Genomic DNA, 24,572 nt, shown 5'->3' on the forward strand with positions numbered 1-24,572 from the left:
AGGATGTAAAGAAGTAAATTAGCCCAGATTTTTTTTACCTCTTACTTAGTACACCCCTTGGTATACTAAGGTGTTTCCTGATTAAGAACACAAAATTATGCTTAAGATAAAGGACCTTATTTAATTTTTTTTACCATCCCTGTTTTGCTTATGTTGATTGAATAGTGTGAGTGATCCTCAGTAGCAAAAGCAAACTGAAGTTAAGTGATTTCTTTAACATTATTTACTCTAGGTATTTAACTTGGGAATTTTGTACACAACAGAAAATCCCAGATTTCTCTTGGAAAGTGATTAGATTAGTGCAGCATCAGAAAGAATAATACTATTTCTCTGCTTGGTGTGTGATTACTGTAGCTTGTAAAAATGTTTTTTGCTCTTGCTCCAGCCATCCTCTGGCCACTTCAGCAGCACAACTGAGTTTCTCCTGTCTGTAGTTTTATTGCTTGCTTCTGCTTCTGGATTATACTTCATGCTTTAGCCAAGCTGGAGAGTTCAGATAATGTGATTGTTCTTATCTGCTAATTGAGATGCCTGTTCTCACCTGCCTTTTTGTTCCCTTGTTAACCCTTGTCTTGCATCACGGTTAGAGTTGCACATAGTCCCTTAGCAGGCAGTGGTGGTGGTGAAGAGACTGCCACGTGCTGTTGATTTCTGATGGCTGCTTTACCACACACTGGCTGGTGTCTGTATACCATCACCATAGTGCTTCGGCTTTCTGCTGGTTTGTTCTACTATTTTCCAAATTCTTGCACTTGTTTGGCTTTTATGACTCTTATGCTTCTCCTTCCATTCTGATGCTCTTGATGGTCTTTCCTTCAGTGGTTCAGTCTTCTCCCAGATCTTTCAGCTTTTCTTCTTTGGTATCTGTTGCTGGATGACATCACTCACATTATTTTAATTTTATGCGAGTTACTCATAAATTAATCTTGCCAATCTTAAATAATTTTCTCCACCAACATTTTCATCATTTTTTTATTTCTTCTGTAACCTTATCTCAAAGGAAGGTATAATATGACTTGAGCTCTCTGGTGGATGAGCTCTGCCAGGTGAGTTCAGGGGCACATTGCTGTGGTTGCTGATAAGGTTACTTTTCTCCTCAAGTGAAACTTTTCTGTGCCAGCCTCAGTGGCAGTTACTGGCACCATGGCAAAGCAAAGAGGTGGGAAAATGTCTGTGTCTCACCTGATGGAGTTCAAGCTGAACTGCCAGAGAAGGTGGCTGGTGCAAATGATCCAAACTGTGTGCCGGGACAGCACAGTCATGGGCCATTTTGTTCCATTTTGCTGACTGTGCTGCCAGGGCAGTAATGTGCTCCACAGGCAGGGTCGCCAGCCGCTGCGTTGGCAGGGTCGCACTCTTGTTGCAGCTGTTGGCGCTCGTAAAAGTTGGTTTGAGCTGCTACAAAGTTTCTGTTGATGACTATTCAATATTTAAGCTTCCAATAATGTTTTTTTTTTCCAATTACTATTATAAAAGAGGCTGCTTTTGTTTCTTCACCCATTCTGTTTCACTTCTTTAACTTAACCATTTTCTAAAATGCTTTTCTAGACTACTAAACGCAAAGTATCGATGAAAAATAAATCCTAGATGGAGATTATTTTTAATAAAGAGAATTAGAAAACATAAGGAGCTGTGTTCATGAACCAGGCACTGCTGGTGTATTTTTACTCTTACAGATCTCAAAATATAAAGAGAAGCAAAAAATAATATGAATTTTGTCATAGTTTTAGAAGAGCAAAAATATAGTCAGTCTAGTTAAGAGATACACATTTTTCAAAGGGTAGAATTGTTTTCATTAATAACATTCTCAATTTAAATAAACATTTAAAATTTCAGAACAGTTTAAGAAAAAGTACTTGTAACATTTCCAATGTCAGATTTTCTTTGTGTAAGTTGATAGTGTAAAATTTCAATTTATAAACTGTGAAATGATCAGTGATAGTTTTAATGTGAAAAATACAGCACTAGTTATTAGACATTTCAGAGGTCCAGTGAAAGTATTCATTTCCAGCTAGATCATGTCTAAGAATTTAGCTGAACATCAATATTTATATTTAGGTAGTGCAGGAGTTTGAATCATACCTTCTTTCAAGTTCTAAATATGGACCATGTTTACATTAGTGAATCATAAGCATAGAACTTAGAGCTGAAATAAAATCTTTTTCTCCAGAGGTGCTTAAGTATACATGACCCAAATCTTGGATCCTATGTACATAGTTCCAAAGAGCTGTGTATTTGAAAACAAAACCAAAACATTAAAAAAAAAAAAAATTGGTATACACTTCTTGCAGTTTCCTGAGAGAGTTAAACAATTAATTAGTATAGTGGAAATGAAACAGTTCTTTAGTTTTTATGTACAAAAAGAGAACATTGCTACCTTTACATTGCCTTGTGCACTTACTGCCCAATTATTCAGGGTAAATCTTGTTCATCTTAGGATCCAAGTTTTATTTCTTGGCACTTGTTACTTGTTTATTTTTAAATAAAGTCCCATCCTTCTCTATACACATCTAGTCTGATACACAGTTTTTTAGACTATATTAATTGAATGGTACAAAGATTCTGCTGAAGATCTGTGAATCCAGTAGTTTCTTCATGTGTTCAAAACATATGGAAGTGCTCTCAAGGACAGACTGATCACTTCTGGTTGAACATGTTAAGTGAAATCAAAATGGTGTTTTAAGTTTTGTTTGTAAATTAGTTATTGCCTGAAATCTGTGCTGATGAATATTTCAGAGCAACTACAGTGGACAGAGTAGTGTGTTAAAAGAAGCAACGATGGAAAACAAGAAGGAAAGAAATCTTAGCATGTTCACTGTACATCATAAACAAGTTTGTGATGACAGAAGCTCTTCTGAAAGCTTGACTGAGAAAAGGCCCATAATTTCTGGTATTCCTGCTCTTATCTGAAATACGTATCTTTGCACTGAGATAAAGTAGTGCTGGAGTTTGAGGAAAAGATACATTGCTAATTGTAGCACATTGTGGTTTAATATGTTCTTTGGGAGAAGAAAGGAATGGGTTGATACGTTCCAGTTGTTGTGAAGTTGAAGAAAAGCATGATAAATACCAGGCATTGATTGGTACTGGCTTGTAGCACTTGGGAAGCATCAGTGTTCCGTATGTGGAGTCCAGGAGCCTGGTCTGGCAGTCAGAGCAGGGAAGTGTCTTGTTAACACTGGTGGCATCATTCAGTGTAGAAGTGGACACAATCTGTTTTGCAAGTTTCATTGTCAAGACAAGGTTCTTTTGAATATGCTTTAAGTGTCTGCCTTTTACTCTTGAAATGGTGCTTTATATTATTTTCATCTGTTTTGTCTATCTGCCTGATTGTTTTTAAACTGCAATATAGAACCTCATTAAATTGAACCAGTCCATGAATGTGCCCTAGCTTTATGTGGAAAAAATGTAATTGCAGAAGACTAGTTTTAGAAGTCTTAACTGTAAGTAGCCTGAAGTAAAAGCAAACACTACTTTTGTTTTAGTGTATCTTTGATATTTCACATACATCTTTAGAGGACTGCATGTGATTACTTGGCTTTTACATATGTAATGCATCACAATAAACATTTCCAGGAGGATCCATAATTGCTAGCCTGAGGTTTTTAGCTCAGATCTAAAGTAAAACTGATCTTTTGTTGGAGGAAGACGGTAATTTCTGATGGTAAGTAGTATAAATTCATAACTGTTATTGGGAAGAAATCCAGAAATAATTAGTGTGTTGAAGTGTTTTTATTAAATTGTACAATGTGCATAAAAATTAGTAAAACAATAGTAATTTATCATGAAGCAGGCATGATCTTCCTGTGTGTTTATTTTGTTGAAGCCCTAAGTTTAAATTTAGACTTCAGAATTTGAAGATTACCATATGCTCTTTGCCTTCAGCTTTTGACATGATAGCTTGTAGCATTGCCTGGAAATTGTTTTCTGTTGTTAAAAATTTCCTTCATTCAGAAAATAACCCCCTGGAATAGAATAATGGAAGTGTCATGCTTTTTAAAAACATTTGTGTTATCCTTGAGAACATAGAGTTTCTGGTCATTTGTGTACTCAGTCAAATACTGTCCACCTATTACTAAGTAGCAAGGAAACTGGCATCAGAGAAATGTAGCCTTTTTCTGTCCTTTATTAAGAAAAGCTGTTAAATATTCACGTATTGAGAGGAAACTACTTGAAAACAGAAGCAACTGAAAGCAGTAGATAGAATTATATGTATGGCTGTTGCTGTTATATGTGGTACATTTTACAGTTTTCACTGCAAAAGTTAAAGCATTACTTCACCATTTTTCACCAGTTTACAAGGTATTACAAATAATGAAGATCTTTCAAAATAGAAAATAACTTCACAAGTTCTGTATCTAGAAAGAAGTGTGAATTTTGTATTATCACTGAGATTATTTTTAGCCTTGGGAGAATGAGCTTTCTAATTTCCTTTGCCTTTCAAGATTCTTTATTTCCTGAAAGTTAACAAATTATTTTATTTTTAAGATGGGACCTTTTGTCAATCTTTGTTAGGGTTTTCTTTGAAAAATCTATTTTTCAAGCTATGCATGAACTGGAGAAGCAACAGAGAAAGAAAGGAAGCAAGAAAGACATGTAACAGGTGATTGATAAGCACCTGCCTAAACTAAATTGTTTCAGTAGTATGTTCCTCAATCTTAGTTAATTCCATAATAAATAAAAAATTCCTAAGATAATTTGAGGCTCACATGAAAGGAATCCAGTAACCAGGTAAGCTTTCAGAGCTCTTGTGAAAGGAATGGTTGGGTAACAGCTTCATGTCATACATCTTGTGCTTGGACAGAAGTCTTGGAAAGTGCTTATTTTGCTTATTTGTTTCATAGGACTGCCTACTGTATCAAATAAACATTTTACTTAGGGCAAGTATAATTATTTACTTACTTTTGGAGACTAAGGTTTTCTCCTGTTCATAGTTTTGTAATTTCAAGGTAGCATGCAAAGCTACCAAGCATGGTGTTTTTGTATGTATGAAGACACAGTGCTCCATCTGCAATTTACTAGTAGCATACATTGTATATATGGAAACATATTCTTTATGGAGTTGTTTCATCAGTTTGAAATGAAGTAAAATTGTATACAAGAATTCTATTCAATCTACTTGCATCACTGTAGTAGAGTCAAGGTATAAATAATATCCTCTGCTTTGCCTTCCCTAAACTTTTCAGATGCCAAATAATATACTGACTATTAATGTTTCCAGGCTTTGCTCTCTGTACATGATACTGTTGCTCAGAAGAACTACGATCCTGTCTTGCCCCCCATGCCTGATGATATTGATGAAGAAGAGGATTCAGTTAAAATAATCAGGCTCGTCAAGAACCGGGAACCGTTGGTAGGTAACTCTGTCTTTTGGTTTGGGGTTTTGTGCTTGCATGCAGGGTGGGGAGTGCTCAGATTATGAACGTGAATGGGTGATATTAACTTGAAACATGGATAGACAGACATTACACATGGTTGTTTGTAACATTAATTAATACACTTGTGACTTCCATTCACAGTCATTATTAGTAAAGCATATGAAATGAATAATAAGATTTTGGTCATCATGGTGTTTAAGCATTATACATGTGGGCCAGTCTGAGCATTTGGATCAAATATGTATTTGTCTTTTATCTTGAATTCAAATCATGAACTTACTTTAAAATGAGAGACAGAGAATGAATCCCCAAAGAAATCTTGACCTGTGTTGTGAACTGTGCCTGTTACCATTCATGTAAAAAACCATGACCTTTCAGTACACTGAAAAGAAAGCATGAAAACATATTTTAAAATACTTGAATTGAAATCTGGGCAAATTTAAGATGTCTGTTGTTGTACTTTGCATTATGAATACTAGAAAGCTAATATCTTCATGGGGATATCTGGAAAAATGAAAGGACTAAACCTAGGTTGTATTACAAGAATATTAAAATGCTTTACTGATTTGGTTATTTTTATTTGCTGTAGAGTGGGAGTCATCTTGTATAAAATTTAACTATGTTCTTTTTCTCCTGCAAACCAGTAAGGGCTTTGTTTTATGTTATACTGAATATTTGTTTTAATGGACACCAATCCTGGAGAAATACCTGCAAACGTACTTTGAGAAGGCCATCATACTGTACTTGAGATGACAGTGGGAGAGTGCTGCTTCTATTAGACATACAAGGGTAGCTTGTCCCACAGTAGATACCTTACTATCACTCTAATTATTGATGGATTTCTAATTTCTAACTAAGAAATTAGTTTTCTTATTGACTGACTGTAGGTACCCATGGGCATAATTACAAGTTTGACCATATGGAAAGTTCTTACTTTGTTTTAACATACTAAATATTTTTTCCTCAAATATTTAAATCACAGCTTTAAGCTTTTTATATTTTTTTATCAAAGAAATTCCTTGAGAAAGAAAACAAGCTTGCTTTAGGATTTAATATCAGATTATTCATTCTGAAAGGTATGTGGAGATTTGAACATACCGTATGAAATGAAGTCTAATTGAGCAGCTTCTTTTTAGTGTTAATTAAAACACCTTTTTTTAATTTGTCAGAAAAAGCTTAATAAAATCTTAACTTACATAGTTTCATGTTACAAACATGATTTGTTACTAAGACTTAGGAGTTAAATACTGTAAGTTAATAGTAACTCAAAATGGATTGGATAATAGTAACTTAAAACATAACTCAGATATTTTCTGAAAACTTCTAAGAAATGTATACATTGTATATTGGCTTTTGAGATTTTAAGCTCTCTTAAAGGGACAAAACCAGTTGCTTAAGCCAAAGGTTATCCTTGAGCTGTTTGTCAAATTCCACTCTTGCCTCCTCACTCCAGTGGGACACTGAGCTGTTCCAGATACCTGTGTGTCTGTTTAAGCCCAGCCAGCAGCGCGGCCCCACACAGCCACTCACTCATTTTCCCCAGTGGGATAGGGGAGAGAATTGGAAGGATGAACATGAGAAAACTCGTGGGTTGAGATAGACAGTTCAGTAGGTAAAGCAAAAGCTGCATGTGCAAGCAAAGCAAAATAAGGAATTTGTTCACCACTTCCCCTGGGCAGGCAGGTGTTCAGCCATCCCCCGAACAGCAGGGCTCTGTCACTTGTAATTGTTTCTTGGGAAGACAAAAACCATCACTCCACACATCCCCCCTTCCTTTTTCTTCCCCTGGTTTTATTGCAGAGCATGACAGCATATGGTGTAGGATATCCCTCTGGTCAGGTGGGGTCAGCTGTCCAGTTGTGTCCTCTCCAAGTTCCTTGTGCACCCCCAGCCTCCTCACTGGTGGAGTGAGGAGCAGAAAAGCCTTGACAGTGTATAAGCACTGCTCAGCAACAGTTAAATTATCCCTGTGTTATCAACACTGTTTTCATCACAAATCTAAAACCAAGCACCATAGGAGCTACCATGAAGGAAATTAACCCTATCCCAGCCAAAACCTGTACAATCTCTTAAATCCACACTTGGCACAACTCTTGTGCTACTGAGGTAAGAGAAGGGGTTTTAGATCTTTTACTAGACATGACAGCAGCCATGGAAAATATAAAACATATGAGCAAACTAATTTCTGTAGTTCAAGACTGCTTTGTTTATTTACCAAAGTGAAAACAGCCTTACAATGGAATCTGTCATAGACCTTTTATTAAGAGGAGGCAAAGGGTGGGAGCTAATTGCAGCATACAAGTACTTGAGAGTGGGGAGCTCACAAGGACAATAAATTCAAACTCCTCAGCAGTGAAAGATGCTAAAACATGGGGCAGTGGTCACAAGGTGCAGCCCTGGGAGGTTTAGACTAAGAATTGACAGAAGTATTCCATTAGTTGGGAAGTCCAGTACTGGAGCAGACTAACCAGACATGTGGAATCTCCAGCATTTCTAAGGTTGTGCTTTATCTGTGTGGGAAAACTATTTGTGATCTTTCCAGATCCTGAGCCTATCTTGATGTTTTATTTTTGTTAGAGAAGAGCTTATGGTGAGTCCTGTTACTTGTTCTCCAGGAAGAGTTCAAAGAATATAGTGTCCTCCTCCTCTTCCATAATGCATGTTCAATCCATTTTAGCATTATTCATATTCATGTCAAACATTAATTTCTTTGTGTCAGATTTACAGCGACTTACTGTTACACCATCACCACAATATATAACAAACCTATTATTTGTGTCTTTGTCTTCTCTAGATTTTTTTCCCCTTAGGTGGGGGTGAGAAGAAACATGGATAGTAATTCAGATAAGGTCTTAACGAAATATGGCATGGCAAAATAACTAAAGACAGGCTTATACTATGTATATTAGATCTACTGTGTTTATGCTTCCCAAAGTTATTTTACTAAAGGAAGGTAGACCATGACCTATGTTTACTAAACTAATTATAATTTCATTTACTATTTATTTCTATGCCTTTTCAATGGATTTTCCTTCAGAGCTTGCTCTGAAGTCTTGGATATTCTTAGTAGAGATCTAAGAATCTCTACTTGTTCTGTTAATCGATTTACTATTCTCCAGTCAAAAAGTCTGGCTTCCACTTGCAACATTGTATCAGAATCCTACTTCTGGAAGCAACTGAGCTTGGTATTGGAGGTACTACACAATATTTTTACTGGGATAGAGATTGTCTGGTTTCTTGACTTGAAGATACTGAGCTCTTTAGACTTTTCTTCCACTCCAGACACAGTCTCATATTCTATCTGTACCCAAGCAGTAGAGATTGTTTTCCTGCAAAGCCATGAGCTTTACATCAGTTGCACACCCTGGACATTCTGAATTGCATTTCCTTTGGATGACTTTCAACAGTACTCACTGTGAAGCAATTAGGCACGCTCTTAACTTCTTTGGAATATACCTAGTCACCATTTTTATATAAAACTGCTCCACATTTCCTCTCGTGCTCCTGTTCATGCTTTTCTCTGAGTTAAGCACCTCACCAGTGTTCTAAGCAGGGGTTAATAATATATTAATGAAGCCTGAGCTCCCAGGAGTAATCATTTCAAAAGAGAGGGAAACACATGGTTTGTAGGAGGGCCTTCTGTTTGCCAGATTTCATCAATTCAGAAGTCAGTGCTGAACTTTCCCCCAGTTTTTTGAGAGAGGTGTTTTAAACTTTTTATTAATCCTTTCACAGTATTGGGTTTGGCAGTTTTTTAAGGCTCTGTTAGCAAATGCCATTCCAGCAGCATCTCCCTCAAGTGAGGTGAAATTGTGTTAGGATGTTTTATTTTAACAAAGAAATTTGGAACATCTCTGAACCTTACATAAAGAGAAGTAGAAACATCTCTTTTCAGAGAAAATCCAAAATTCACTTGTCTGTAATTGGGCTTTTTATCAGAGAGCTCGGAGAGCTTTTACTTATGCCTACCTCTCCAAGGCTTTTTCAGCCACAGCCCTGTTCCTAGTTAGCATTCCTGATATCCGGGATGAATAACCATACTACCAGGAGTTCAGTACCTGGCCTCCTACTACTTCCAGCTTCCAAATGTAATACTCCAGGTTTGTTACAGCTGTTACTCTGAATACGATGCTTCTTCACATTCAGATGGTTGCTTCTTTGTCACAAAGATTCATTTCACATAAATCTGGCTGTTTGAAAACTGACGTCTATGCCATGCCATGTCTAGAGTCAAGAGAAAAATAGGCAGCTCCAGAGAATGGCCCATGCCATCTATTTAAGATTCCTGACTTAATGAAAGGACGATTCATTCTCCAGAGCTACAGAAGTAGCCTGGACATGTAACTTGATCTATATACCTTATTTCCATAGCTGAACTTGGTTGAAATGAATTTTGGTGATTTAAAGGAGTCATTTGTGTGTTCTGTTCATGCAGATGCTACAGCTTTCACCTCACACTCTTAGTCCCTGTAGCTCAGTTCATGTTAGTGGATGAACCTAGCTGTTTTTTGGTGGGATTAATTTGGATCTGGGGCTAGCTTTAGTCTACATAGTCTAAAGTGCATATCAACTTTTAAATAACTCCTCACTGTAAGGTAGGTAACTGATACTTGTATTTGCACTTTCAATAGAGAATGAATTAACATAAGGCTAATTGAAGTACTTATTTGCATTTATCATCTTCATGTGCTTTTGTTTAACAGAGGGGTATGCAAAAATATTACTGATGTTTCAAATTCTCTTATTAGTAATATATTTTACAGGCTAGTTTTTCTGTCTTTAAAAATAAAGACTTAAAATGTTTATATTCTGGAACCAGCAGTAAATGGATGAACTAATAAAGCTCACATCTGTGAAACCCTGAGCAATGCTTATCACTGAGTGGTATTACATTAAAAATGGAGGGGGAAAAAAAGGCAACTAAAAAACAGTGAAAGAGCCTTGCTGAAGGAGCTTGTATTATTTTTAGTGCTTTTGTATGGTATACCTTTAAGCATTTTCTCAGTCTGATCACCATATGGCTCCCAAACTCCTTATTTTTCCCTTTAAAAGTATTTTAAACTGAGCTATGCTATTACATCTGTATATGTCTCATTTAGGGTAACTTACCCTTTTGGCTCACAACACCGAAAATATTTTCCAGCTTTCGAGGTCCAGTCTAACCTTCTTCCATTTTTAAAGCTCTAAATGAGGAGCTGCACTGCACATGTAACTGAAAGTACTGGAGCTGAACATCTTATAAGGAGAATTTCTTGCCAGATTATATATGCCTCACAGTTTAAGCAGGGCTGGCAGCAGGACAAGAGAAGCTGCTTTTTCAGAAAATCAGCTCCTCAGGTTTTCAAAAAGAAATCCACTTGTGTTTGATGATTTAAGAGTTCTAAATTGGGAGTAAAGTAGAATTTCTAGAACCCTCTTTTTAATTTGTGTACTAAAGGTACAAATACATAAACTCAAATAGTGTTTTTCATGGACCTGCCCATTTACTTTGGGTCTGCCACAGAGGAGCTACTGACAGTGAGCAAACTTGGGTTAAATAATTTTCCTGTCATTTTGAACTTTTGTCCTTTGTTTGAAAATTTCAATTTACCTGTTATCTTCATGGGGCCATCTTTCAGATCAGTTAATCTGTGCTAGGAGAATTAGTTTTGTGCCAGTAGTGATAATCACATACAGCATGAAGTGACTGTTCCACTTGGACAAGAGCCTTATTGTTACTTCCAGATGCTGTCTGGGTCAATAGTGTGGTCCTTGATTGCACACAGGTTTTTTTCTAGGATCTGTCTAAAAAGCCTGGCGAAGTGAAGTACCACCTTCCAGATATCAGCGTGGGGCTGGGATAGTGGGTGATCACAGGGGAGGGCTGTCAGTCATTGCTTGCCATTTGCATTTGGTGGCATTTCATTGTGTTGACTTCTAGGTAAAAGGCATAAAGCCTTTCTGATGAAGGCTCTTTCCTTGATTAGTTAGGAGAGCCTGTTCTCTATGGACAGTGTAGTGGAAATGTCCTGTATTTATGCCTCTAGCAGCCTCATCTTGCTTTTTTTCTTTTTGATGGATATATTCAGAAAAAAACCAAAAAAATCCTTTTTACTTTACAACAGGTAAAACATTCCAGGTATTAATAATAAACTTTAAATTAGTAGCTGTTGCTGCAAGGTCAGAACTTATTATTGAGATATAAGCTAGGGGGCTTAAGGCTGTTTAATAGATTCCTAATGATATGCAATTCTTTTTGCACAGAAGTCTAGTAATGAGTTCTTAAATTGAGATTAGCTGCAGCTAAATCTATATTTTTGAAACTCTCAGACTAATTTGAAACTGGATGAAAACAAGTGCATGCTGATATAATTACATAATAAACAATACATAAGGCTGGCAAATTGCAGAATTACTTTGCTTATAGATAGAATTTCTGACTAATAAATTTAGGATGTAAAATGAAATGCACAAACATAGCACATCAGTTTTGCTGTGGAGTGCTGGCTGCTGTTGAAGTTTCAGTCAAAGTGAATGGTGACTGCTTTAATTTTTTTCTATTTGCAGTAAATGCAACTTGCATACAAAAAATGTAAATCAATCTCTCATTTTTTGTCTTCATGACTTGTGCTGTATTTCAATCTTAGAGGTAAAGGGAAACAAGTTTATTTACAGTCAGTGAAATTGCTAACTGTAGGAAAACCTCAGCTCCGTTATTTGTACAATTTTCAGCTTTATGTTCATGAAACACTTAAAAATTGAAGTAGTGATAAATATGATGTTCATGTTTATTCTAAACACATATAGGAAGGTAGCTATAAAAGCCATTAAATTACTCAAGGAACTTCCTTAAAAAGTACTTCTGTACCTTACTCCAAGCACAACACTTCTCTGATGGAAGGAAATTTTAACCAGTGATGGCAGAGTGCACATAGCACTCAGAGGTGAAGTAGTACTGTTCATTCACTAATTGCAAATATGGAAATTTTCAGAAACTTGACTTACCTGACAGAGTCCTTAATATCTCTGTTGATAAACAAAGTTAGAGGTATTGCAGGTAACTAATTAGATTAATATGGGAAAGTAATCATGTGCAGTTAAAAACCTGATGGACAAGGCGTGCTTTTTTTTTCTGTTGTTTTTTGAAAATACTGAATCAAATAACCTTTTTGGAGGTGATTATGCAGTATGACTTACCTAGTTAAAAATCCCCTGTGTTGTTCTGTGAATTCTGTCTCCCAGAACAGGGCCAGCATTTCCACCTTCACTCTCCCAGTTCTGCCTGAAAGGACTGGCACTGCAGCTGAGGCAGCAGCTCCATGCCTCCATGTCCCTTCTCACTTGGCACTGCTGCTACCTGCTGCTTCCCAATCACCTTGTGCCCCTTTTCAGTGCAGCCTCACAGTTCTTGTTACAAAGGCATTTTTCTCATCTAGACAGCTGTGCATTGGAAGTTTAACTACACAATGTCATTTTACCTCAGTGCCCTGTGCTGTCTATGCATAATGTATGAAAACAGCCATGACTAACTCAGGAAATGTTCCCCTCTTCTGTATTTCTATCCTGTGAGTTTTCCAGGTGAGCCCCAACACTCAAGGACACTTCTCAAATTTGTATTTGTTTATTGATAACACTGTAAAGCAAAAGGATGATCAGTGGGTACACAGCCATTTCCGAGCATTAAGTGCAACAATTATGAACAGTGATATAACTTCTGTACCTGTAGTATGTTGTATGGCCTATTTTCATGTGGGAACAAAAATTTATCAATTTGCAGCAGTAGTTTAGTTAAATTTTAGCAGCAGACTCATATAAGGTACGCTGCAGTTACCATTAAATTGAAAAGCAAACTTTTTCCATCATTGTCCTTTTTTCTTTAAACCTGTGTACTCACAGAATGCATGAATTACTTCTGATTGAAAAAGAAGACAAATTTTAAGAGGACAGAAATAGAGCAACATATTTTGTATATTCTTTTCATAGGCAAGTATCATTCCTGGCTTAATCACGTATTAATACAATGTCAGCTTTTTGCCATTTTACATAGCAAATGTTCTTTAGTGTAGTGTATTAAAATTATGCTGAGATTAACCAAATAACTTTCTTTTTTCTTTTTTTTTTCCTGAAGGGAGCTACTATTAAAAAGGATGAACATACTGGTGCAATTGTGGTGGCCAGGATAATGCGTGGAGGAGCTGCAGATAGAAGTGGTAAGGTGTTGATGTTTGGCACTAGCCATTCAAGTTCTAGAACTCAGAACAAGATGAGATCAAATGGCATATTTTGTAGAAATTAAATATATCACAAGCAGAAGTATTTGGGCTCTGGACAGTTTTCCAAAGTGATAATTCAATACTGCTGAAAGTATGCTGATTTTTTTCGCTAATTCAGTTGCAGCAAGGTGTCTTTGAGTTAGTGGATACAGAGGGATTTTTATATATATATTGTGGTTTGTTTCCAATTGATGACATCCACTTATAAATCATAGAATATGCTGAGTTGGAAGGGACCCAGTAGGATCATCAAGTCCTACTCCTGTCCCTGTGCCAGACACCCCAAGAATCACACACCATGATGGGATATGCCAACTTGCTGATGGAGGAACTCGTGGTGCTGACATTATTTTATATTAGAACATCCATTTGGAGTTTCAGCTGGTAGTTTTCCAAATAACAGCACATCCTTGACCACCATAGTTTAGTTTGGGATGCTCACTGTCTGCAAAAACTTAATCAAGAAGTCCTGAATCAGACACTAAGGTGTCTCTTTTCTCTGAAGAAAATCTAGGACAGCTGTGTTTCACTCTTAGATGCAGCCATGGAGTAAATCTAGAGATAGATAGATAGATAGATAGATAGATAGATAGATAGATAGATAGATTAGCAAGCATTTGTGCCACAAATTAGCACTCCCAGCCTAAGTGATCTTTGCACTACTTGCAGCTGTCTAGCATTAAGAAAGTAGTATCAATAGAAAAAGAATTGGCACAGATATTTTTCAAACATCTGCATGAAAGTCTGGAGAAGTTGTAGAGAAGGTGGTACTAATTTTAGGAGGAAGACAGGGAGATGAGTTAACCAACCACCTTATCAAATTTGTCTGAGAGGATAGTAGCTGTTACGTTCACCATATATTCCTGTTTTTAAGTTAGAGCTTAAAAGTGTATGAAAGTTGGAGCTTAAAGTGTATGAACAAGGGAGAAACAAGCTGAATAGTAATGGCAGTTTTTGTGTAATACATAGCTACAGCTTCACAACTTCTCTTTTTCTTCTGTAGGACTTATTCATGTTGGTGATGAACTGAGGGAAGTCAATGGGATTCCTGTAGATGATAAAAAGCCTGAAGAAATAATACACATTTTGGTAAATACCAAACATTTTAAAATTAATTTAGAAGAGTCATGAAAAAGTAATTAGATTTATGATTTCTACTGTATTTCTTAGAAAAAAAATACATTCTACTGTAATGTCTTTTCTTCCAGTGCCACAATTTACAAACCTGTCATTTCTCTTAGAGTGATTTTCCATGCATTACATATATATGCAATTATAGATTACTTGTAAAGAGTTAAAGACAGTAATATTGCCATAAATATATTGCACAATGTTGCAGACTTCAGTTTATAATCTACAGATTTAAGGCCCACCATGATCTGTTGAATTCAAACTATTTTAAATGCATTCATTAATAACTCATTAATAACTCATTGTCACTCCATGTGACAATTAATTAATAATACAGGTACTAGATAGACTGGTATATGGAGATTTTATATTACATTGATTTACAGTATGTAGCCATGGATACTATACTGTCTGTGCTCTTCTAAACTGAAGTCTCTAAAACCAGTCTGATTTCTCATTATTGAAACACTTGGAAATTAGCTAATTTAGACTTTTTCAGAAATATTTAATATTTTTACATCAAAGAAATTGATGAGGTTCATGACAGCTCTGTTATTCTTGCTGTAGGCATTTCTATATACATAAATACGTTGCTGTCCTTCTGAATTGAGTAGCTGTCTCACAGTTTTAGTTCAGTAAACGAGATGGTTCATTTCAAGTGCTAGCCTGCTGATATTCATTCTTGCTTTATGGTTTCATGTTCCCTACAGAACCATAGCTTCCTTCAAAAATTAATATTTTAAAATGTCTAGAAACAAAATACCACTGGAAAGGTGTGAACAATTTCCCCATTTACCTTTTTGAGGTACAGTATAAACATCAAAAGCTAGTTAGAGCTTGTTTCTAAAGTAACAAAACTATTGATTCCAGCCCTATGGCGGGTGAAATAAGACCTTGGCTGCTGCCTGTCAAGCAGTGAGCCTTGGATTGCAGACATGCCAGCAGAAGAATGTCTCACTTGGTAGTGGACAGGCCTGTTTCCATTTTGCTTAAATCGTTGGCTGTCTGTAGCACTCTGCTCGTTTTATGAAACTTGTCGGCTGCATGCAATAGTAGCAGAGCCTCCAACTGATTAGCACTTCCTTCAATAGCAAAATGTCACTGAGGCAGTGGGAATATATTGTGGTTAATAAGTAAAATGCAGCCAGACACACTTTAAGTGGGATCTAGGGAAAGATGAATGGATGAGGTGGTTGATGATGGCTAACTTGTTTAAGATTTATAGTGGAGGGCTTTTTTTCCATTTAGTACATGTAGTCTATTCAAATATGTTTTTCTTTTCTAGTTTCTCAAAGTTGCCAAGAGAATAAATCCCCCCCAATAGCTCTATATGATAAATATGGCACAAGCCTGTTTGAATTTTTCTGTAATTTTTTTTTTTTTTGAAAAATGAAATGTTAGTTCGATTTTTCCAGGGATGTCCAAACTGTGCCAGGAGTCCAGCAGTTGCTTCTAATATGCATATATTTTAGCTGTAGCATTTTCTTCTGCCTTCAGTACAGAAGTTGGACCTCTGAACCATGCAGGTCCCAGTTTTTAACAGTCCATCTGCCCCACCAGAGAAGCAAGTAAACCCAAGCATTTCAAGTGGGTATTTTAATTTTTGTAGTACAAAGTTTGGTTAGGTGAAGGTGTCAAACTCCAGAGATCATGCTTGGGAGAGGATAGACTCATTATATTTTTTTAAATTCATTTGAATTTTTTCCTTTGAAATGTATAGCTTAATTCTCAGTGCATTTTCTTTTCAAATGTTCACCAGGCTCAGTCTCAAGGAGCCATTACATTTAAAATTATACCCAGTGTGAAGGAAGAAATGCCAATGAAGGAAGGCAAGGTAAGCAAGACTATTTCAGAAGCCATCACAGTAACTGTTATGCTGAGGATGATATGTATTTTTTGCTTGGATGACAGAACCAAGATTGTGATTTATGCCTGTGGACTCAATTTTTGCAACATGCCAATTTATAGTACACTGTACGCCTCAATACACAGGTGCTGAATTTATGATTGGGTGTAACATGGTTTTTAAGCCTGAACTCTCAGCTGTGTACTTGACAGGTAATCTTACACCTTTTGCAAGGACCTGGCTTGGTTCCAAGTACTCCTGTCATTGTTCACTAGGTAGAAGACACTCGACAGCATCTTGGTTCAACAGAATCTTCTCTGTTCCTCATATGGGCACACTATGCACCTGCAAAGTCCTGCTTGCCCCGAGTCACAGAGCCTTTAAATCTATTGAGGCTGCACTTGCAGAAGCAATGAGTTGAACATTCCCATATGAACTTCCAATGCTAGACATCCATAAGGATGCTTTGCAGCAGTAAATGTTTACATTATTTAGTTCAGTGGTTTTGAACTGTAGAAACAGAAGAGGGATGTACCTTTGGATTGCATTTAATATTTTGATTCTAAAGATAAAACACTCTTTGTTTCAGATGTTTATCAGAGCCTTATTTGACTATGATCCTAATGAAGATAAAGCAATTCCTTGTAAAGAAGCTGGACTTGCTTTCAGAAAAGGAGATATCCTTCAGATCATGAGCCAGGATGATGCAACTTGGTGGCAAGCCAAACATGAAGGTGATACCAATCCCAGAGCAGGCTTGATCCCTTCAAAGCATTTCCAGGAGAGGTGAGCTACTGAGAAGCGTAATTTCGTTATTTTTTGTAGTAAGAGAGTAATAGACTTATTGCTGAGTTGTTAAGTTAGCGTAGTTGGCATGTGTAATGCTCGTAGATTGCACGGGTACAATAAATGTGCATTTGCAGCAGGACAAGTGAACTTGGAAACATGTTGCTGAAATACTCTGGATTTCCTTATTTCTCTGGCTAGAATTGATAATGACAAAAACTGATAGGATAACGCTGATCCAGATTGAAAGAAAAAACATATGGAAAATAGCACATCAGTATCTGCATCCACACTGATGTACTATGCAGGAATAAGAACTGCAGCAGGTTTTGGAGAGCTTACAAAAATTTCAGGCAAGATTTAATTTTTTTAGATTGTGAATGGATTGCATTGTTTTAAGTTAATTTCTTATAAAATCTTCTGGGTATTTTGCAATAGTCTCACGATATTAAGTGTTTATTAATCGCAAATTTGCAGTGAAAACTGAGGAGTTTGTGTCTTTTCCCCACCACCTCCCATTTTATAGGAGATTTGCACTAAGAAGACCAGAAGTGCAGGTTCAGCCACTGAAAATTTCCAACAGAAAATCATGTAAGTTTGTTAACCTGGAATAGAAATAATACTCCAATCTCTAACCTTATAAAATAGCAGTTTGTTTCAACTATAGGACTCATTTCTCCTGGGCACTACAGCTTCTTGATCCCATTTTATCAGTAGGAAAATAAATATAAATAATGTCATTAAAAGCTTTAAAAGTAGCTAGAAACTTTCCCAGCCCTCTGACTTTATTTTTGAAGTATTGAGCCCAATTAATATTTTGATATGTAATATTTCAAAGGTTGAAGAATATTCTTTCCCTGTTGAAAAAGTACAGAATTGTCTGAACAGTTTATATAATTTGGACTGCATCAACACAGTGAAATTTATATTGAGAGTAAGATAAAAGGTCTGATAATCTCCCCTTCTCTCACCCATATAATTGGTAATTTTTTGTGTCCCATGAAGCAGTAGAATTTTTTAACAGTCAGAACATTCGTTTCGCTGATACACATTCACAGAATCATTTCTTAATGTTTTTTAAACAAACTCATTCTTAATAGTCTCTGTTTTTAAATACAGTAGTTGCACAATATAAGAAAAACAACCTCTAAGAAAGCTCATACATTGAAACAAATATTTTCTCTTCACTGGAATTTACATCGACATCTGGTTTAAGTATTATTGCATATTTTACTTGACCTGTTATTTCTTTCAGTTGTGCAGACTCATAACAAAGTCAGCAATGTAAGAAACTATCACACTTCAGTAGGTTCTAAATCTTAAATACAAACATGATTGTGAGTTCAACTAGAAGTATTCAGAAAGCGGTCTAATATTTCCAATCACCTTTCATTATCTAACAATGAAAGAAAAAGTATGGATACTATGGCAAACAGTGGATGCTGGCACACTAAGTGCCAAACTAAATGCTTTTAACTTTAAAACTCCTCACCAAGGTTTCTGTTGCAATTTTCCTAACTTCTTGCTATGGTTGTTGTGTTCTGAAGCTTGACAGTAACTGTAATTTTTCTAATAATCTGCATTTTCTATCTTTCATTCCATTTCACTCTTTGGTTGTGTGCCCTAATGCTGTTGTTAACTCCAAAGCCCTTGATTAGCTTTGTAATTACAGTAACAGACATTACAATTGCACTATAGCTTTTCTGTTTACATAGATCTTAGAAACAAGAGGAGCTCCTCCAGCTTGAAGTAAATCTGTTGTTTTTCTAGGTTCTAGGTCAAGTTGCTCTGCCCCAGTTTTGGAAAAGTGTCTGATCCCAGGGTATAGCTATTTCTCTCTGCCCACTGTTCTTGACTCTGGATAATACACTCAACAAGAGCCTTCAATTAAGGTGGCACTGGTGCTTTTGAAGAGGTAAATCAGCTGCTGCAGCAACACTGCATGAATCCTTTTGTAATGGACTGCATCTTTCTAGTGACCTTCAAGTGAAAGGTTTTACAAGATGCATCTCATCCTTCCAAATAGGTAGCCTGAACTTGATTGGGAATTGCCAAAATTACAGCCTAAAGAAGACCCAGAGTACAATGTCTACTGTTGTCTCTGCTTATTCCACCGACTCCCTTTACTAGCTTAAACAGGGAGAAGAGTTCCTCTCTTCTTCCCCTTTCTTTTAAAACATGACAGAGCATGAGGGCCAAGCAGTATGCCTATTACTGTTCTCTTGTGGAATTTCTTTGAACAAGGCAAGTTCCGGCTAAATACCATCTAGAAGGCAATGGTGCCTTTTGAAGGAGGAAAGACTGCAGAGTAATGTAGGTTTGTCATTCTCTCTCTTCCTTTTTTCTTAAGACAGTCTGCTGCTGTATCTGCCAGATTTTCATGGAAACAGGGGAAATGCTGTTCTGAGTAGAGATTTATCCCTTCGTTCAAAGACTAAACATGTTTTTAGTGCTGGGAGGGAATTCAGATCCTTCATAGAGAAGACATTTTAAAGACCAGAATTCAGCTGTAGGAAAACTGTTGTGACTAGGATGTTGCTCAAGTTGCTCTCAGAAAAACCTTCCACTTGCTTGGATTTTCAAGAAGATTGTTCTGGGAAGCTCTGCACCTCTGTGATCTTTCTAAAGTTAATCAGCTTTTTTGTATTACCAAGCATAGCAGTGAAGCTGTGAGATACGGAGGCCATGTCTGTATTTGTGCACAGCAATCATCTTGCCAAAATTGGGACATGCTGGAAAATCATGCATTGCTCAGCTGAACAACCAGCATTCTGACAGTACCAGAAATATTGTAAGGAAGGTGACATAGAGAACAGGAAATGGGAAAGAACTGCTGGGTTCAATTTTACTTTTTTTTAGCCCATGTGTGAAGGTGGGAAATTGATAATGCTTGTTTTCTTCAGACTTCTTTTTAATCCTTCATCTTAATATAGGGTTTTCCAGTGGAAGGGTAATTATGTGGGAAAACATGTTCTGCAGATAATCCTGAACTTGCTGTATATTGAGAAGCTGCTTGCTATTGCAGTTGATTCCATCCAGTCATGTGACCTGAATTTCCTTAGCAGTTTGGAGAAAAAGGGCACTTTGCCAGTTGCTATTCTTATGGCTTTCAAAAAAGAAAACCTATTGACTTCAGGAGAGCTGCTGAGAGATGTCCCTTTCCTGACAGGACTGGGAGTTGCACTAGGAAGCTTTCTTGACATTTGGTATGTAGCTGTGGATGTTGGTCTGCTCTGTTCAGTCAACTCACTCCACAAATCCCATGTTTTGCAATGAGGAAAAACCCTTGATACATACCTTTGTTTTTAATAGGGAGAATCAAGGAAAAATATTCTGTTTGCTTGAATACCCAAAAAATGTGAGTCAGCTCTGGTTTCTTAGGTGGGCTTCCAGGGTGGCAGTGTCCTTCTACTTGAAAATTAATCTAAAAATCAGTTAAAATCATATAATATGCAAGAAGTATCCTATAACTTCTTTTTTCCTTTTCGTCTCAAGCCAATTCTGGAACTGGAAAGGATTGTTATATTTGCCTATACAAAGAGCTCTCTGAAACAGTCAAGAACTGTTTATGCTTTGATAATTAAATATGTTTGAAAACCTGAAAGGAGATAGATTGGATGACTTTTGGGAAGCGTTCTTTCTGTTTCCTATTTTGAATTTTTCACTCTTTTCAGCATAACAATGCATGTAGTTTGCTAATCTTTACACATATTTGTGTATTATACACTTGGAAGCAAAATAAAAGTGGGCCTTTTAGGTGATGATCGTATGCATACCCATATTGAGGAAAGAGTAAAAAATACTTTCTACAAAACCTTTTCTGCAAGAATTATTTGCACTGAAATAAACCCAGTCTAGTTCTACGTTACTAAAAGGATCAGTTTTTAATGGAAATGCCAATTCTTATTTTCACTTTAATAGCCAAGTGAACTGTTCCATCGTGTCTATGTGTAAATACACATGCCTATCCAGCATTTAGCCCTTTTCTTGAAAGATAAAACATAATAATTCTCACACGGTACCCGTTAAAGTGAAAAACATTTTACATGTCATGTGTGCACTGGAGGAGGGGGCAGAACAATGTACACTCCATATTGAAAGGTAAGTGAAATCATACTTTTCCATGTGCAAATGGAGAAGATGCAGAGTTTGATGGTATCTGGGACTGAAGTTGAAGGAAACTGGCAAAGTAGGTGGAACCTGCACTGACAAGAGGAAGATGTAGAAAAAGTAGGAATAAAAAATAAAGGGAAAAGAGAGGAAGTGAAATTTCGTATTGAGGATGAAGAAAAGGAGAAGGAATTGCAACAAGGGCAATGGAAGAACAGATGGACAAAATCTGCCCATTAGCCCCATTAAGCAAAACCCCACAGAGGATGGGCTTTGATATTATTAGATTAATGCAATTAACAGTATTATGCAGGAGTGTTGCTATAGTCATTGCTATTTGTGCAGTGGTTCAATTGCTTGCTGATTCTGTTTAAATAAAATACTAATATATGTATTTTGTAAAAGTCTTTGAAACAGGGAATGCAAAAATTACTGACAAGAACTCTGACCTGATTTTTTTTGCTATTGTTGGTAGAAAACCTTAGTAAGTTCAACAGTAATATCTGACACGTGAGATAAGTGGCTGTTAGATGTTCAGACCTGCTGATAAGATTGATATGTTAATTCTCAGGCTCAGGGTTAGTGCAGAAGTGATGGAGGAATAACAAACCACCGAAGTATATTCAGCAAAAAGTGGTTTTGTTCATTAATACTGTGGAGAAAAGATAGTGGGGAAAAAATTGTAAGAACAGGCAGCATAGGAAAAAAAATAGGAAAATGGAATGAAAGTAAAGGAACAGAGTTGCATGAGATTGTGTGCGTAGGACTAACCCTGCATGTGCTGGAATGGTGAACATGCCATATACCTGAGTGGGTGTGAGGGAACTCTCTGGGGTACAGAGGGAGGTACTGCTGGTGTGTCTGCCTGTGTGCAACTGGCTTTCATGTGTCTGAGCTTGTGAGCCACTGCTGAATGCCAGCTCCACAGAAACCTGCTCACCTGGTATTCCTCAATAATATTTAACAGCATTCCTGGCTTTAGGAGGTCACCTTAGCTTGGACAGCTTTGTCAGCCAGAGCTGGTTCTGTGAGTTCTCCTGTTGCTGCATGCCAGCTAAATTGGAGTGACATGAGACTTTGTATGAGGAAGAATTATTTGTTAAATAGCTCCCAGTCTGTTAACTTCAATACAAAGACTGCTCATGCTCTGACTGTAATAGATACTGCCAACAGGTTTGGTCATTCTTGCATGTGTAGACTACATTAATTTCTGGCAAAAGTGATAAACTTTTTTTAAGGAACAAAAAATCTTTTCATAACAACCAAACAACTTACTATTCTGCAGTTGTTATAAACTGCAATTATCAGCCAAATTATATTCCTTCAGCATAATTTTGCTTTCACAGTGGTTACTCTGTTTATTCTTATGTTATGTATGTGTTGTCTCTGGTATGAAAATTACTGGTAACTTTATATTTTATACTAGCGTAGCCTGTGAGCTCTGTTAACTTGTGCACTGCATTCATATGTGTACATGTACATCCATACCCTGTGTACAGTTTAATATATGTTTGTAGCATATATGACAGAGTTGTTCAGAGATGTCTTTTTCATGAAAATACATTTGTTCTGTGTATTTAATGCTAAATGTAAATACTTACTGTGATAAAGCCATCACCACATAGTTTTTCTAAGGCTTAAAACCCATTTTACTTTCAATTTTGATTTACCATATATAACTGGCATTGTATGAGCAAGAGAAAAGACTTAACTGCAGCCAAATGATGTTCATTCAAACAAGATGTAACCCAGTTTACCCATAGTTGAGTGTCTTTTGAATTGAAGATTGTGTTCTGCCAACAAAAAAATTTAAACAGGCTAAAAGAATAAATATTTTGTACAACTTGTGTTTGAAGACCAAACATTTAGGATAAATGTACATTAGGATTCTTTTGCTTGTTATAATTGCTGCACAGTCTTAACTCTGCCTTTCTTCTCAGTATTTTTCTGTGTTCATATTTGAAACTTGATTGCCCACCTGCAGATAGTTACGAGTATATAAAAAAAATAAACCAGACCTAAAAATTAGCACATTAGCTTTTTTGTTCAGAAGTCTCCTGTCCTTACAAATCTTAACTTCCTACTACCACAGAGAAATTAAGGAAACCGGAAGCTGGATGACATTTGAGTCCAGGTCCCATGAGACAGAACTGGAAATGGATCTGTCCTTCACTGCAAGACCATCCTCCTTCATTTTCCAAATTATCTTCGTAGAGATACTGTTACCTGATGGTTTTATGAGAGAATTAAATTAGATCATCTTAAATTTCCTATTGCATGAACATATATGTATCATTCAATCTACAAAACTCCATAGGATAAAAACCTGCAAAACAGTAAAAATGTTGACTGCTATGTGGGACTGTTCATCACTAAAAAGTCAAGACTGCTTAATAAGGTAGACCATTGTCCTAAAGTAAAGTATAGTTTAAGGAATAATGCAACTTTTTTTAGATTGAGAAACATCTAAGTAAAATTGCTTGGTGGAAATATTTTTGAAAGAAAATCAACAAAAGCTAAAATTCTTAATCTGGTGCTGGACTGTTCCAAAGAGTTGAGAATGCTCCTGGAAGTGGCCCTGGTTTTGAGCTTCCTGAATAGTATAATTTAGGTGGGGCCCCCAAAACCAAATCTTGATTATATTTCAGTTAAAATATATACGAAAACACAGTGTATGTGATACTGGTTTTCATTGTTATAGTTTAGCATTATTGGCTACGCTGAAATCTTTCTAAAATGAATAAAACCACCTACTTCTTAAGCTTCCATTGCACTTGTGTTTCCTATTTCTTTTTTCCCATTTGTCTTGTTACAGTTTTGTTGTTGTTTCATAAACCTGATTCATGACTATTTTCTTTGGAACTTCCTCTCCCTTCTTACCACAATATATTTCATTGATTGTATTTCTTGTTTTCTCTGTGTTTTATTTGCTTGCTGTTGCCTTATGGTTTGGGTTTGGTATTTTTTTCATTTTGTTGTTGCTTTTGTTTTCCTACTTCCCATCAGATTTCCTCCTCTTCAGTCCTTGACCTCTTTTAGTCTTTAATTTTTCCCTTCCAGATGAAGATC

General features: G+C 36.5%; 1 protein-coding gene across 3 annotated transcripts in view; it reads left to right on the forward strand.

The window, feature by feature from the left end:
• The window catches only part of MPP7 (MAGUK p55 scaffold protein 7), a 156,487-nt gene that overhangs the window by 105,182 nt on the left and 26,733 nt on the right, over positions 1–24,572 (forward strand). For all 3 annotated transcript variants that reach the window (XM_069006569.1, XM_069006568.1, XM_069006570.1), the window contains 6 exons: positions 5,222–5,353; positions 13,486–13,567; positions 14,634–14,719; positions 16,521–16,595; positions 17,197–17,393; positions 17,920–17,984. In XM_069006569.1, the coding sequence (XP_068862670.1) occupies positions 5,222–5,353; positions 13,486–13,567; positions 14,634–14,719; positions 16,521–16,595; positions 17,197–17,393; positions 17,920–17,984 (637 nt within the window). The remainder of the gene's footprint in view (positions 1–5,221; positions 5,354–13,485; positions 13,568–14,633; positions 14,720–16,520; positions 16,596–17,196; positions 17,394–17,919; positions 17,985–24,572) is intronic.

The sequence above is a fragment of the Aphelocoma coerulescens genome, chromosome 2, assembly GCF_041296385.1.
Source record: "Aphelocoma coerulescens isolate FSJ_1873_10779 chromosome 2, UR_Acoe_1.0, whole genome shotgun sequence".
Taxonomy (NCBI): domain Eukaryota; kingdom Metazoa; phylum Chordata; class Aves; order Passeriformes; family Corvidae; genus Aphelocoma; species Aphelocoma coerulescens.